At 41.7% G+C, this 15,145-nt stretch overlaps 2 protein-coding genes across 2 annotated transcripts in view; both read right to left on the bottom strand.

Moving 5' to 3' along the window:
* Positions 1 to 9,128, bottom strand: part of LOC122558129 (mucin-6-like) — a 189,202-nt gene extending 180,074 nt beyond the window's left edge. Inside the window, exon 1 of the mRNA XM_043706448.1 lies at positions 8,968 to 9,128. Coding sequence (XP_043562383.1) covers positions 8,968 to 9,128 — 161 coding nt within the window. The remainder of the gene's footprint in view (positions 1 to 8,967) is intronic.
* Positions 9,129 to 9,484: 356 nt separating this feature from the next.
* The window catches only part of LOC122558128 (mucin-6-like), a 48,509-nt gene continuing 42,848 nt past the window's right edge, over positions 9,485 to 15,145 (bottom strand). The window contains exon 4 of the mRNA XM_043706447.1: positions 9,485 to 9,554. Within this exon, the coding sequence (XP_043562382.1) occupies positions 9,485 to 9,554 (70 nt within the window). The remainder of the gene's footprint in view (positions 9,555 to 15,145) is intronic.

Raw genomic sequence — 15,145 nt, 5'->3', positions numbered from 1 at the left:
CCCTATCAGCGTTCCGAAAAGACCACTCCCTCCGTGACTGCCTCATCAGATCCACATCCCCCACCAACCCAACCTCCACTCCCGGCACCTTCCCCTGCAACCGCAAGAAATGCAAAACTTGCGTCCACACCTCCCCCCTTACTTCCCTCCAAGGCCCCAAAGGATCCTTCCATATCAGTCACAAATTCACCTACACCTCCACACACATCATTTATTGCATCTGCTGTACCCGATGTGGCCTCCCCTATAGCGGGGAGACAGGCCGCCTACTTGCGGAACGTTTCAGAGAACACCTCTGGGACACCCGGACCAACCACCCCGTGGTTCAACACTTCAACTCCCCCTCCCACTCCACCAAGGACATGCAGGTCCTTGGACTCCTCCATCACCAGACCATAGCAACACAACGGTTGGAGGAAGAGCGCCTCATCATCCGCCTAGGAACCCTCCAACCACAAGGGATGAACTCAGATTTCTCCAGTTTCCTCATTTCCCCTCCCCCCACCTTGTCTCAGTCAAATCCCTCGAACTCAGCTCTGCCTTCCTAACCTGCAATCTTCTTCCTGACTTCTCCACGCCCACCCCCACTCCGGCCTATCACCCTCACCTTGACCTCCTTCCACCTATCGCATTTCCAACGCCCCTCCGCCAAGTCTCTCCTCCCTCCCTTTTATCTTAGCCTGCTGGACACACTTTCCTCATTCCTGAAGAAGGGCTCAATCCCGAAACGTCGATTCTCCTGCTCATTGGATGATGCCTGACCTGCTGCGCTTTTCCAGCAACACATTTTCAGCTCACTCTTACCTACTCTCTGGAATTCAACTCTTTTGTCCATGTTTGGACCAATGAGAATAGTACATGGGCTTTTGAGAAAGTCCCAGTCCTTTCCAAATTTCAGCTCAGCAAGGTAAGTGACCTTCCTGCAGTACAAAAATGAAGGCTCTGCGAACATGTCATTGCCACATTGGGACATCCTAAGGTCATGAAAAAAGATATGTAATTACAAACTTTCTCTTTACAGTCAATAGGCATTAATTATTGTCAAGGTCACACTGTCCAATCTTAATAGATTGTGACATTTAATTTCATTCAAATGAGATTTATGATTGTTTTTTTGAATAGAGGCAGCCTGTTTTTCCAAGCATTTGCAAAACAAAAGATTCGTTGGTAAATATTCATCCAATTTTCTCCCTACCTCTCTTGGAATAATATCAAGCAAAAAGAGGTTATTTGGACCATTGTGCCTCTTTAGGCTCTAGGGAAAGCTTGCCAATTCTATTCATCTTATTTTCCCCCAAAAACCTGTACATGTCTCTCACTTCAAGCAATAACCTAATGTTATGAATGAATCTGCGCTTTCAGGCAGTGCATTCCAGGTTATCGGAACTACAAAAATAAAAATAGAAGTCTATCTATTATGATATTGATGAGCAGTTTTGAACTACAGCCAAGCAAAACTACTACTTTGAAAGGGTATTGCCACATGTCAACTTCATGTTAGTTAGCACAGTAAGACAGGCAAAAAACTAATTATATAACTGTAGGTCAGTGACCAAATTGATGCCTGTGTCTCCCTTATGCATTTTCTGCAATGGTTAGGGACAATGACAGTCCTCTTCAGATCAGTTATTTCTGCAATGATTTGGAATGGAATGGGGGATCTCAGTTTTAAGTGCTTTTCAGCTGTGTTGGACATTACCTTTTATTGCACTGTAAGCCATAATTAAAGGACTTTGATTACCTGCTTTTGCATTTTTATTTCTGGTTCAAATTCATGCATTTATCACACCTGCCCAATTTTGACTCCTCATATCATGTATCTCCTGAGCTGGTGCTACAACAAGGTATACAGAGTAGCACGGCCACAGGTTTGATGATTGACCTGCATGGTATTAACTGACCTGGGGAGCTCATCATATCTCCATTAGTCTTGAGGATCACTTGTGCTAGATGCTGGAATCAAATCAATGACTGTGCAATATGATGATCACTAATCAGCTCTGTGTAGTTGTATTTTTATAAAGGCCCTGTAAATGGATATCACGGATGCATTCAGCAACATTCAACATTTTTACAGAAAACACATGGTTAAATTCTGCAAACTAGATTTTTTTTTGTAGAATTGCCAATAGGTTCAGCAGTGTGCATGGTGTTGCAAATGGAAGGTTCATAAATATTTGCAGTTTGATAACAAAAGTGAACTCCAGCTGAGGTACTTGGTGCAGGCTCGCATGTTACAGAACCAGTCTGATTCTGTTCTGAAGAATCTCAAAACGTTTGTGCTACTGCCAGACCTGCTAAGATTCACCAGCAATTTCATTTTTAGTTTCGCATCACCAGCATCTGTAACTTCTTGGTTTATTTTACCCAAAAGCAAATTTTGTTTACATAGCACCTTGATGTTGTAACAGCATATTCCAAACTTCTGATGCTGCTGCAAAGTAGACAAAATATAATACCAAGCCACATAAGGGGATGTTATATATGATCATTCACTTGGTCGATGAGGCAGGTTATAACAACCTTAAAAGAAGACAGCAAAGTCAAGGCAAGTGCTGAAATATTTAAAGGCATGGCTATTTGCCCATGCAGCAACTAAACCATAAATACTCAACAGGACAACACTGGAGAGTTGCAGATATTTGAGGCTTCTTCGGTTGGAGTTATAAAGTGAGGAAATGTGAACTCAAGAGGTGATTTGAAATTACCTGTGAGTATTTTAAAAATTCTGGTTTCTGGATAAGAAATCACAAATGTAGGTCAGCAAGCATGGAGACACCACGCGAGTGATGACACAGGCAGTAGATGTTTGGATGAGCTCAAGTTTATGGAGATTAGAACGTGGGGGCCATCCAGGAGTGTATTGTAACTGCCAAGTCGAGAGTTACAAAAGCAAAGGTGAAGATTTTAAGCAGCAGATAAACTGGGAAAGAGGATGGATTTTGGCAATGTTTTGAAAGTGAAACTGAGTGGTCTGAGTAATGCTGCAAATATGTGGTCTGAAATTAAACTTTGACCAGTTTTCAGCCCCTTATCTAAGGAATGTTATCCTAGCATTTGAGGTAGTCAAGAGAAGGTTCGCTAGGCTGACATGAGGTATATAGGAATTATCTTATGAATAGTTGTTGAGTGGATTGGGTCTGTACTTACTTGAATACAGAAGAATGAGAGGCGACCTTATTGAAATACACAAGATTCTTCGAGGACCTCACAGCAGATATGGAAAAGTTGTTTCCCCTCACTTGTGGGACAGTTCAGGAACAATGAGGATAATCTCAGAATAAGGGATACCACATTTAAGAAAGAGATAAAGAAGAGTTTCTTCAATTAGAGGGTGCAGCAGACTCGATAGGTTGAATGGCCTTTTTCAGTTCTGATATCTTATGGTCTTACTGAAAAATAAAGATTTTTGAAGTCGACGAAAAACAATCCTTTTTCCACCAAAGATTTAACAGTGAGCCAAGAATCTCACGAGTGTGCAATCAGAGGCTCGTTTGTATAGATTAATGTCTTATTAGTGCCTAAACATGCTTTATTTTTGGAGGGAAATTAGACAACAACAATTGTTGATATCAAAGACTGAGCAGGTATCTGGCAGTTCCAGCTAGCTGCTTGCTCCCTCAACTCTCTATCTTGCCTAGTATCCCCCCACAACACATGGCACAATCCATTGGCAGTGTGTACAGAGGTTGACATTGGTGTTATGAAGTTGAAGGCATGCACTGTCTCTTTCAGGAGAGAGTGAATGCAGTTCTGCACTGAGAGTTTACAAGACAGCACTGGCAGCAGTCTCAGTGTACTGTAAAACTGAAAAAAAGGAGCATTTGGCTGTGAAATAAATACCTGAGTTGGTTGCTGTTTTGACAACAATTTGAATTTAACCAATCAGTTTAAAGTATGCCCCAGGATACTAAAACCCAAGTGAGTTTGAATTTATTATTTTGCCAACATCGAACCAATGAGACGATCCAATGTTGTGGATTTTTTTTAAATGGCAGGCATTTTGAAAATCAGACAGAATAACTGCCATCAAGACAGACCCAAGACATTGAAACACTCTCTATTCAAGATACCTTTACATATGAAACATCTTCACAGTAAAAAGAAAGATGATGACCTAAAGAGATCTTCAGCTGGAAGAAGGTAGACATTGAAGACAACAGCAGCTGTATGGTTTTGAAATGAAAAAAAGACAACAGCTGCTGTAAAGATACATTTAATCATAATACCTGTACAGTTAATGGAGCCATTCATATCTATACTGTCTTTACTTAGAACAAATTAAATCTTTGTTCACCATTCTCTACATTTGCTGTCAACTTCTAGTCATTTAGCTGAGGCTTCAGCAAGAACCATTTACTGAATGGACCCCTATTATTCTTTGGCAGAAGGACCTTACAAGCAGATCTTCAGCTGGAAGATGACAGACACCGAAGACAACAGCCGCTGTATGGTTTTGAAATTAAGTTGATATAATTTCAATAAGTGTTTTATTGGAACAGTATATTGTTATAGAGATTGGAAGCAAATAATAAGCTGTTAAGAGAAAAGGGGGCTTAGAGTTGTGAATAGTTGTTTAATGTTCACTTTTAGCGTTAAAGAATAAATTGATTTTTTTTAGATAGTGGAATTTGGGAGTTTTCTGTCACTTGTATTTTAACAGATTACAAGGCGAGATGAGTTTTTTCCAGATGCTTAGTTTAATTAACAGAAGGGTTCACCACTGTGTTGTAACATTGGAAGTATATCAGCCTCACTACATCAGAATGGCACATCTTTGACTCAGTTAAAATGCAGGACACCATTAAATGCTGCACTTTAGAAAATTACGAGACTTTCATTGCAATGCTGTTATCATGTCACTTTGTGCACAGGCACAGGCATGAATTGGCATGAATCTGAACAATGCTCACTCACTTTGCACTTACTCAGATTCTCATTGCACCTCTGCCTTCATTTGCCTTTTAGCACAGACACAAAGCCAGACAGCTTCTCATGTCTGTCAGCATAGATTAGTGAAGAGGGTGGACAAGTTTCTGTACAGTTTTGTAACAATCTCACACTTGGACCATCTGTCTGCAACTAATATGGTAAACTCGCGATGAACATAACAAACATGAGCTACAATACCTTAGAGGAAATAGTTAGAAAGACTTCATTAGAAACACCAGAAAAGGATTCAAATTCACATTAAAATAAAAGAAGAATGCAGAGCTGTATGTCGAGGTTTGTTCCAAGCAGCTCCATGACAGTCTGTTCCCTAGGACGCACACTGAGACGAACATCAACTACATCTGGAGGATCAAAAACTCAGTGAAAGATACTCTTTGGTCTGCCCAAAACTTGCTGGTCAGAGTTGACCGTGACCAAGTGTTGCAGACTGGCACATTGCAAGGTCCAGGACTATGTGCTGAGAGGCACGCTGAAGCTTGAGGCAGCTGCTGCCATGGCAAGGTGGGGAAGGACCACTGTGTAAGGTCCCTCTGCTGAAGAATAAGGTGGGTCTTCAGTAATTGGGCCCTGCTGACGCCTCAGTTTAATGCCAAGAGGTTGATAGCAAATATATAGAATGGTGAACTTCCAAGATTTAGGATGTAGGTTTGCTTGCTGAGCTGGAAGGCTCATTTTCGGACATTTCGTCACCAGACTAGGTAACATCTTCAGTGAGCCTCCGGATGAAGCACTGGTAGTGTAGCCCGCTTTCTATTTGCATTTGGGTTTCCTTGGGTTGGTGACATCATTTCCTGTGGTGATTCCATTTCCTGTTCTTTTTCTCAGAAGGTGGTACATGGGATCCAAGTCAATGTGTTTGTTAATTGCATTCCGGTTGGAATGCCACACTTCTAGGAATTCTTGTGCATATCTCTGTTTAGCTCGTCCTAGGATGGATGTGTTGTCCCAGTCAAAGTGGTGTCCTTCCTCATCCGTATGTAAGGATACTAGTGAGAATGGGTCATGTCTTTTTTGTGGCTAGATGTTGCAGTAGAGCAAACAGCCAATGGGGAACTTCCAAACAGCGTCTACAGGAAATCTACGGACCAAATACTGAACTACAGAAGCAATCATCCCAGCAAACGAAGCTACATTAGAACATTATTTCAATGAGCCATCACACACTGTAGCACATAGGAACTTTCAAGAACAGAGGAAAATCACCTATACAGTGTATTCAAAATGAACGGGTACCCAATGAATGCAGTCTGCCGATTTCTTAGCAACAAGCCCAAACAAGCAGACAAAGTATGCCCAGAAACCCTAGCCACTCTACCCTACATCAAAGACATCTCAGAAATGACTAGGAGAAAGTGAGGACTGCAGATGCTGGAGATCAGAGCTGAAAAATGTGTTGCTGGAAAAGTGCAGCAGGTCAGGCAGCATCCAAGGAGCAGGAGAATCGACGTTTCAGGCATGAGCCCTTCTTCAGGAATCCTGAAGAAGCGCTTATCTCAGAAATGACTGCCAGACTACTCAGATCTCTTGGCATCAAGGTAGCCCACAAACCCACCAACACACTAAAAGAGCAGCTAATGAATTAAAAAGACCTATACAGACAGGCAAAACTAATGTCATTTACAAAATACCTTGCAAGAACTGTAACAAACACTAAATTGAACAAGCAGGCAGAAAACTAGCCACCAGAATACATGAGAAGCAACTAACCACAAAAAGACGTGACCCACTCTCACTAGTACCCTTACATACGGATGAGGAAGGACATCACTTTGACTGGGAGAACACATGCATCCTAGGATAAGCCAAACAGCGACACACATGAGCATTCCTAGAAACATGGCATTCCAACCAGAACTCTATCAACAAACACATTGACTTGGATCCCATTTACTACCCCCTGAGAAAAGAACAGGAAATGACATCACCATGAGAAATGATGCCACCACAAGAAATGGCATCACCAACCCAAGGAAATCCAAATACATAAATAGAAAGTGGGCTACACCACCAGTGCTTCATCCTGAGGCTCACTGAAGATGTTACCTAGTAGGGTGATGAAACGTCTTAAAATGAACCTTCCATCTCAGCGAGCAAACCTACATCCAGAACCTCAACCTGAGCTACAAATCTTCTCAAAACTCGCTATCAAAGATTTAATTTGTTCTCTAAGTGAAGACAGTGTTAATAATGAATGGTTCCATTAACTATACAGGTACTAAAGATTTCTTTCCATGATTAAGTATACCTTCATAACAAAAACAAACAAAGAAATCAACAGAGTGTTAGAGAAACTCAGCAGATCAAGCAGTAACTCTGAATAGAGATTATTCAGTTGAAGGGTCACTGGACTCAGAACATTAACTATGTTTTTCTGCTGTGAGACCTGTAAAGTTTCTCAATTACTTTCTGTTTTTATTTAAAATTAATACTATTCCTTTCAATCGAGCAATATCTGTACAATCAACAAAAACACTACTGACAAATTATCCCGATCTCCACATCACGGCTTCTTGCTCAGACAGGCACAACAGTAACTGACTTCCATCCAGTGAATTTCTGTGCATTCACTAGATACCTTTTCCTTCAGCTAGTATATCTTTCTGAGATATTCGTAACTAAACTCACTGGGCTGAACGTTTAGTTAAAGTGTCTTGCACAGTGAGATTCATGATGCTGGGTTCTCAATAGTTCACAACGACATCTTTAATACAATCTTGCACTAATCACCTAATTAATTATACAACTGGCCATTCTCATTAAACTAGTCTTGTTATTTCCTGGTTGAGTGGCTGACTGAGTTTTTTCAGGCATTGATGATGGCCATATTAAGGGCAGACCAGAAGCTACTGGGATCCTGCAACTCAATGTTGCAGAGGGTTGCTAGGTTTGTGGAGAGGAGCTGGTTGGATGAGGCTACTTCTTCCGGGTCTTTGAGTGCCTCAAAGTTGATTTTTTTGCGGCACGGCTTCCTTGTCTCTGCTATGGCAAGGTTATAGTTATATTGATTCTGGCTCAGATCAGGCAATGGTCTGCCGAGCAGTCGTCAACTCCTGTCATGGCGCAGGTGATTTTAATGTCTTTGCAATCCGTTGTTCTGATGATGACATAGTCAAAGAGGTGCCAGAGTTTGGAGCGTGGGTGCTGCCACATTGACTTGCATTTATGCTTTTGGCAGAACAGTGTGTTGGTGTTGAGGAGGTTGATCGTTGCATTTGGTGAGCAGAAGGGTGCCATTGGAGTTTTGCTTCCTACTCTCACTTCCCCGATTATATTGCTCCAAAGGTCTGCACTTTTGCTGACTGTGACATTGAGATCACCGAGGACGATTAGTTTGTTCACTGCAGGAATCTGTGAGAGAGATTGACTAAAGCTGGAGTAGAATCTATCCTGGTCCTCAGCTGCTGCATCTGAGGATCTAAAATTGGAATTTAGGTAACAAAATATGTAGATTTTTATTTCAACAAAATGGTTTCTCGATTTAAAAGAATATTACAAAATGGCCTGTGAACGATACTGCTGAACATACTGCTGATTTGCAGAATTAGCTTGCAGTTCAAAGATAAGAGGACAATAGAGTTTTCATAAGATGAATACTGACACATTAATTGACCATTTGAACTAACCTTGAACTAATACATGGCATGACAATGTACGTAAATTAGATATCCTTCTTAAAGAAAATATCATTGGATTAACTTGCTGTAAATCATGTCACCTTATTATATGTGATTGGTCTTTCTTGTAATTAGGGCTGCACTATTTCTTAAAAAAACATATAAATAATTTCAAATGTAATTGCGCAACTTCATCACAGAACACAGAAGCTTCAATCTCTGTGTTGCTGGATAGAATTGCGTCAAGGTACCTTAATTCAATAAACTAATGAACCTTGCTTTTTGAATAGACCTCATTTGTCGATTCCTTTGAGCGATCTCGAACCAAGAGGCCCCTCTTAAGGGGACGCAGATCTTCACATCGAGCATTGGTCCATATGCACTGAATACTGTGACTTACTGCTTCCAACCTAGGGTGAATCGGAGTGTCATGAGACTTTTACTTATCCTGCAGGGGGAGTCTTCAAGTTGGTCCACCAGTTTGTTTTTGATGGTGAAGCCAACTCCATTAGTGCTCTTCTTCCACCTTGCCTTCCATAAAAAGGTGTAGTCACCACCCATCATCTAAGATCATACCATCAATTTGCAGTACGCCAATGATGCTTGCATATGTGCAACCTCAGAGGATGCATTCCAGACCATTGTCAGCATCTTTACAGGGTCTCACCCTGAACATCCACAAAACAATCTTGGCCTGGCATTGTGAAGTGAATCCCCGATCATCAACTTGGCCTGGCATTGTGAAGTGAACTTTAATTGGAGAACCATTCACACCTCATTCAACCAGACAGAAGGAACAACAGCTCAGTGTTCAAATCCAGACTTAGCAGGAGATAAAACAAACCGACAGTCAGTACAACTGGGGAACCCTGATCTCTGCTGTTGCTCAGCAAAACATCCAGCCAGCATCAAGAAAATCAGCCACAGCCAGATGCAGACTCAAGAAAAGGAGAACGAGCAATCTTCTCATCCACGAACCGGTACATACTGACAAGAAGTGACAGAGTCAAGAGACCGACTGGGGGTAGCGCCAACAACATCCATTACTCTCCAAGCCAACAGAAGCCCCTTCAGGGGTGAGCAAAGGGTCATCGAAACCCCCTCTCCTAGCTCAGTAATAAAGGGGAGAAAGGAGAGACTTCAGGGACTCCCGGGGTGAAAGGATATGACCCCAGGGTTGATTTTCTCACACACACACACACACACACACACACACACACACACACACACACCCTCTCTCTCACTCTGTCTCTCACACAATCTCTCCTCTCATCCTCTCTCCCTCTCTCATCCTTTCTCCCTCACCCTTTTTCTCTTTCTCTCATCCTCTCTCCATCTCTCTCACCTTCTCCCACACTCCCACCCTCTCTCTCACCCTCTTGCTCTCTCTCTCTCGTGCTCTCTCGGTCTCACCTTCTCATGCTCTCTCACTCTCTCTTGCTCTCTCTCGCTCTATTTCGCCCTGTCTTGCTCTCTCTCTTACCCTCTCGCGCTCTCTCTCTCTCTCTCTCTCACCCTCTCATGCTCTCTCTCTCTCACCCTCTCATGCTCTCTCTCACTCTCAGAGGCTTCTCATGCTCTCACCCCCTCGTGCTCTCTCTTGCTCTCTGCTACCCTCTCGTGCTCTCCCATATCCTTGGGGCCAGGCAGTGGTTGTTTCCCAAAAAACCAAAAGGAAGCTACACGATTAAACAAGGTCCAAACTCAGCTCATACATCCTGAAAGTGGATTTCAATTAGATTCTTCTTGGCTTCTCAACCTGGATGATGCATTGCAATCTTGAATGTCTACCCCCTCTCTCCTGAACCAATGAGTCATTTTCATCTTCACCTTTAAAAGACTGTATTCGATCCCCTGTTTCATCTTCATCTCGGACATTTCTCATTTGTTAGATGCAGTTGTGAAGAGTACTGCATGCCACCATAATACATCCTTTTTCAGTCTGAACTTCAACTTCCAATGCATCATTCAAGGTGTCAAAACCTCATCTTAAGGAGGCCTAAAATTTATTCCCCTTATGGCCCCAGTGAAAGCATGAGTAGCACAGTACCTTCATTCTGCAACAGTCTGAGCATTTCATAAAGGGGTCTTCAGCCATGTTTGGAGGGATAGTCCTTGTCCCAAGCTGCCATGCTCCTATTACCAGAGAGCCATTGAAGGAGACAGGAACCTATAGTGTTTCTAGTTCATCTACATCCCAGGACATCTGGCGCAATCTCTAAAATCTGTTGTCACCATATAATTTGAGTACTGATAAAGTGGTACTTTTTTTTGTTGATAATCTCTGCAGTTTGGTGATAAATAATCCAAAAGCAATGTGACTGCACCTGACAGAAAACAGTGATGGTCCAGAATTCCTCTGCCCTGGCTGCATTATTTTCCTTATATTGAGAGAAAGATTATGAATAGCTGTAACCTAGAGAAAGTGACATCCAGATATGCACTCATGGTTTGACTGGTTTGAGAATTGAGAATTGTGAGTTGCCACATAAGTCCGAGTTGCTCCTTAAAATGAGCTGCCAACATAAAATTCGGGGCAGTTGTATCCTGCGAGCACAAGTTCTGCTCAGCAAATGACACCATGTGGTGATGATGACTTGGGACAATCTTAGTTTGCATGTGTCAATAGTGTGGTGCTGGAAAAGCACAGCAGGTCAGGCAGCATACGAGGAGCAGGAGAATCGACATTACGGGCAAAAGCCCTTTACTAATCTCCAGCATCTGCACTCCTCACTTTCGCCTAGTTGTTTTAATCTGAATACACACTATCTTTCCAAAAGATGCAGTTGATGGTGAGGCATGTGGATGCAGGGTCACATCCTGCTCCTCTGTCCTTCTGGCACCTTCACCTGTTGCTTCTCACCTTTGACAATCTCTATCAGTTGTTATAAGTTGCTCCTCTCGCTGAGCTTGCTGAGTCTAATTGTTATCACTTTTGATGTTGCTTTTGCATTTGAAGCAATGCCACAATATGTCACAAAACAGCTTCCTTTTTACTAAAAGATGTCCCTTTTCTAAAGGATACTATATTCTTGGTTTCTTTCAGAGGGGTCGTAAACATACCCAGCGCCGATTAGACTCGTTTGGTACATAGATTAAAAGATTTTGAGAGGCCTTTTGTTATTATGTGAACAGATGAAACTTCAGGCTAGAGTGGTCATGTTTTAGAGGCGACCTGCATAATGGAAGGGGAGCGGTCAGCTCTCTAGCTAAGCAGTACAGTCCAGAACGAGTTAGGAGTTCAACAGTGAGCTGTGTGGAAACTCTCTCTCTCTTTCTGCCCTCTAACTTCAACCTGTAAGCATCTGTTCCATGTTTTAACTGTGTTTTAAGGGAGTTTGCTTATTGGGACTGTTGTGTATATTCAGAACAGCATAATTAAGTCTAGTTTAGATAGACCGAGTTCTTAGGGGTTCTTTATTGTGTTCTTTGTCTTTCATTGTGTAATTTTGTGAATAAATTTCTGTCTGCTTTAAAACCTAGTAGTCAACCTAGCTAGCTTACTCTGGCTAAGTCTCACTGTAGATTTACCAAAACAAATTGCAAAGTTAAGGTCTGGGTTGCCTGGGCAAGAATATTTTGAGTGGTCTGGCCTCGTCCATAACAAATGTCATAGAATTTTTTTAATGCATTCATGAGATGAGGGCATCACTGGCTGGGCCAGAACTTATTGCCATCCCTAATTGCCTACAAGGCAGTTAAGAGTCAACCACATTGCTGTGGGACTGGCGTTACACGTAGGCCAGAATAGGTAAGGATGCAGTTTCCTTGCCTAAAGAACATTAGTGAACCATTTGATCTTTCTCCAATGATGGTTTGTAGCCATCATGAGAATTTTCATTCCAGATTCTTATTGAATTGTTTTTCCACCATCTGCCATGGCAGGATTCAAACCCAGTCCCCAGAACAATATCTGGGTCACTGAATTAATAGTCTAGCGATAATACCACTAGGCCATTGCCTCCCCGGGCGTACAGAAAAGACCATTCAGCCCATCACATCTGGACTCGTCAAAGCCAATCATCGAACTATTCTAATCCAATTTTCCAGCTCTTGGTCAATAGCCTTGTATGCCTTGGCATCACAAATGAACATCTAAATATGTCTTAAATGTTCTGAGAATTTCTGCTCTACCAACCTCACAGGTATTAGGCACTAGATTCTCACAATGATTCAATAGTTTTTCCCCCTCTAAATCGGCTCTTTACCTTAAATATATGCTCCAGTCATTGATGCGTGCACCAAGGAGAAAGGTTTCTTCCTGTCTATCCTGTCTATGCCACTCATAATTTGATACACTCAACAATATCTTACATCAGCCATCTCTACTCCAAGGAAAATAACATCAGTCTATCCTATCTTTCTTAATTTTTTAAAACTCTCCTAGTAAATCTCCTATACACTCTTTCCAGTGCAATCACATCCCTCTTATAATATGGATTCCATACTGCTCTCTAACTGTCACTAAATCAAGAGTTTATACAGTTGCAAAATAACTTCTCTGCTCTTAAATTCTATGGCTTGGCCAATAAAAGCAAGTATTGTCTACATAACCTTATGGGACCTGAGGACATGCATGGTAAAGTCCCTCTGACCCTCCATTCTTCCTAGGGTTCTGCCATTCATCATGTATTCTCTTGCCTCCTTTGTCCTACCCAAATGCATCACCTCACACTTATCCAAATGGAATGCTGTTTGCCACTGATCATCCCATCAGACCAGCTCTGTAACCTAAGGCTATCCTTCTTAAAATTTACTATCTCAATTTTTATATCATCTGCAAAGTTATTGATCAAGCCTCTTACATCCATTTATACATACTGCAAACAGCAAGGGTCCTAAAAATGATTCCACACAGACTTCCAGTTACAAAATTACCGCTCGAATATTATCATTTGCTTCCTGCCAATCAGCCAGTTCTGGATCGAACTAACCAAATGTTTTGGATCCCTGTGGGTTCGTACCTTCACTATCAGTCTCCGATGTGGGACTTTATGAAAAGTCTTGTCAAAGTCTAAGGAGACTCCACCAAATGCATTGCCCTCATCTACACACCTAGTGATCTCTTTAAAATATTAATTCAAGTTGGTCGGACATGACCTCGTCTTAACAAAGCCATTCTGACTATTATTGATTAATCCCTGCCTTTCCAAGTGTAGATTAATTCTGTTCCTTAAATTTGCTTCCAATAGTTTTCTCACCAGCGTTTAAACTGATTGGCCTGTACTATCCTGGTTTGTCCCTTGCTTCCTGTCAGTCACTAAATTTCTATATCAGATGTGGGAGCCAATAATTTATTGGAAGTATCACAAAGAAAGCATCTGAGCCCATACATCAATCGCATTAAAATCACATTGATGCATTGTAGGCTGGAGAAGAAGGCCAATGTCATGGCTCAGAGTTCAGAAGATTAGTAACCTTATCCATATGTACAGTATACCACTGAAGTATTCATAATACATCAGGGGAATGAAATTTAGACAGTATGCCATTAGGACAAACACGTCTCTTAATAATGGCACCATGCATTTCACAGACTGTCTGCTTGCAGTTCAGTGTGCAAATGGCAACTCTGAAACACTGTCAATCACTGCTAACCATGAAACGTTTTTTATAGAAACCACGCAGAGGTGACACTTTTAATTCAGGTTATCTAATTATGAGAAGGCAATAAATTTAAACAATGTAATGACCATGATTGCCAAATTTTCCTGATGTTCACACTATTGCCAGGATTGGAAATTTCCCCACAATGTTATTTAAACATTTGAGCAAAGATGAGTTCCCCAACTCAGTTTCCATATTTCATGCTTCCAAAATGAGTCCTTCCCTCAGAGTCTTCCAGATGTTTCATTCTCTGCATGTTCATGGATTGCCTGTCACCAGACTGGAGCATATCTTGATTTTTCTTTGTCTTTAACGCACTGAACTTATAACCTCAGTCTCTTCAGTTCAGAGGATGTAAAACATCACTAAAACTGCGTGTCAACAAACAGGCTTTCAGGCTTTGCAGTACCAAGCCCATAAAAATTGTAAAAAAAAGTTAAGCAAAAACTAGGTCTACCCTTCTTAACGCACAAAGTATAAATTAAACTTCAAGTTGTACATTGTTCTTAACAATTTGACCTGTCATCAGAACTAAATATAGAAACCTGCACCCTTCCTCGTATCCTACAAGTAGCATTAATTTAATGCTATATTAAAACAAAGAACTGTGGATGCCGGCGATAGAGTCATAGAGTCATAGAGATGTACAGCATGGAAACAGACCGTTCGGTCCAACCCGTCCATGATATCCCAACCCAATCTAATCCCACCTGCCATAGAGATGACAGCATGGAAACAGACCGTTCGGTCCAACCCGTCCATGATATCCCAACCCAATCTAATCCCACCTGCCAGCACCCAGCCCATATCCCTCCAAACCCTTCCTATTCATATACCCATCCAAATGCCTCTTAAATGTTGCAATCGTACCAGCCTCCACCACATCCTCTGGCAGCTCATTCCATACACGTACCACCCTCTGCGTGAAAAAGTTGCCCCTTAGGTCTCTTTTATATCTTTCCCCTCTCACC

Source organism: Chiloscyllium plagiosum, chromosome 16, assembly GCF_004010195.1.
Source record: "Chiloscyllium plagiosum isolate BGI_BamShark_2017 chromosome 16, ASM401019v2, whole genome shotgun sequence".
Classification (NCBI taxonomy): domain Eukaryota; kingdom Metazoa; phylum Chordata; class Chondrichthyes; order Orectolobiformes; family Hemiscylliidae; genus Chiloscyllium; species Chiloscyllium plagiosum.
Note: the sequence above shows the minus strand (reverse complement) of the source record. Positions and strands in the feature narration are given on the sequence as shown.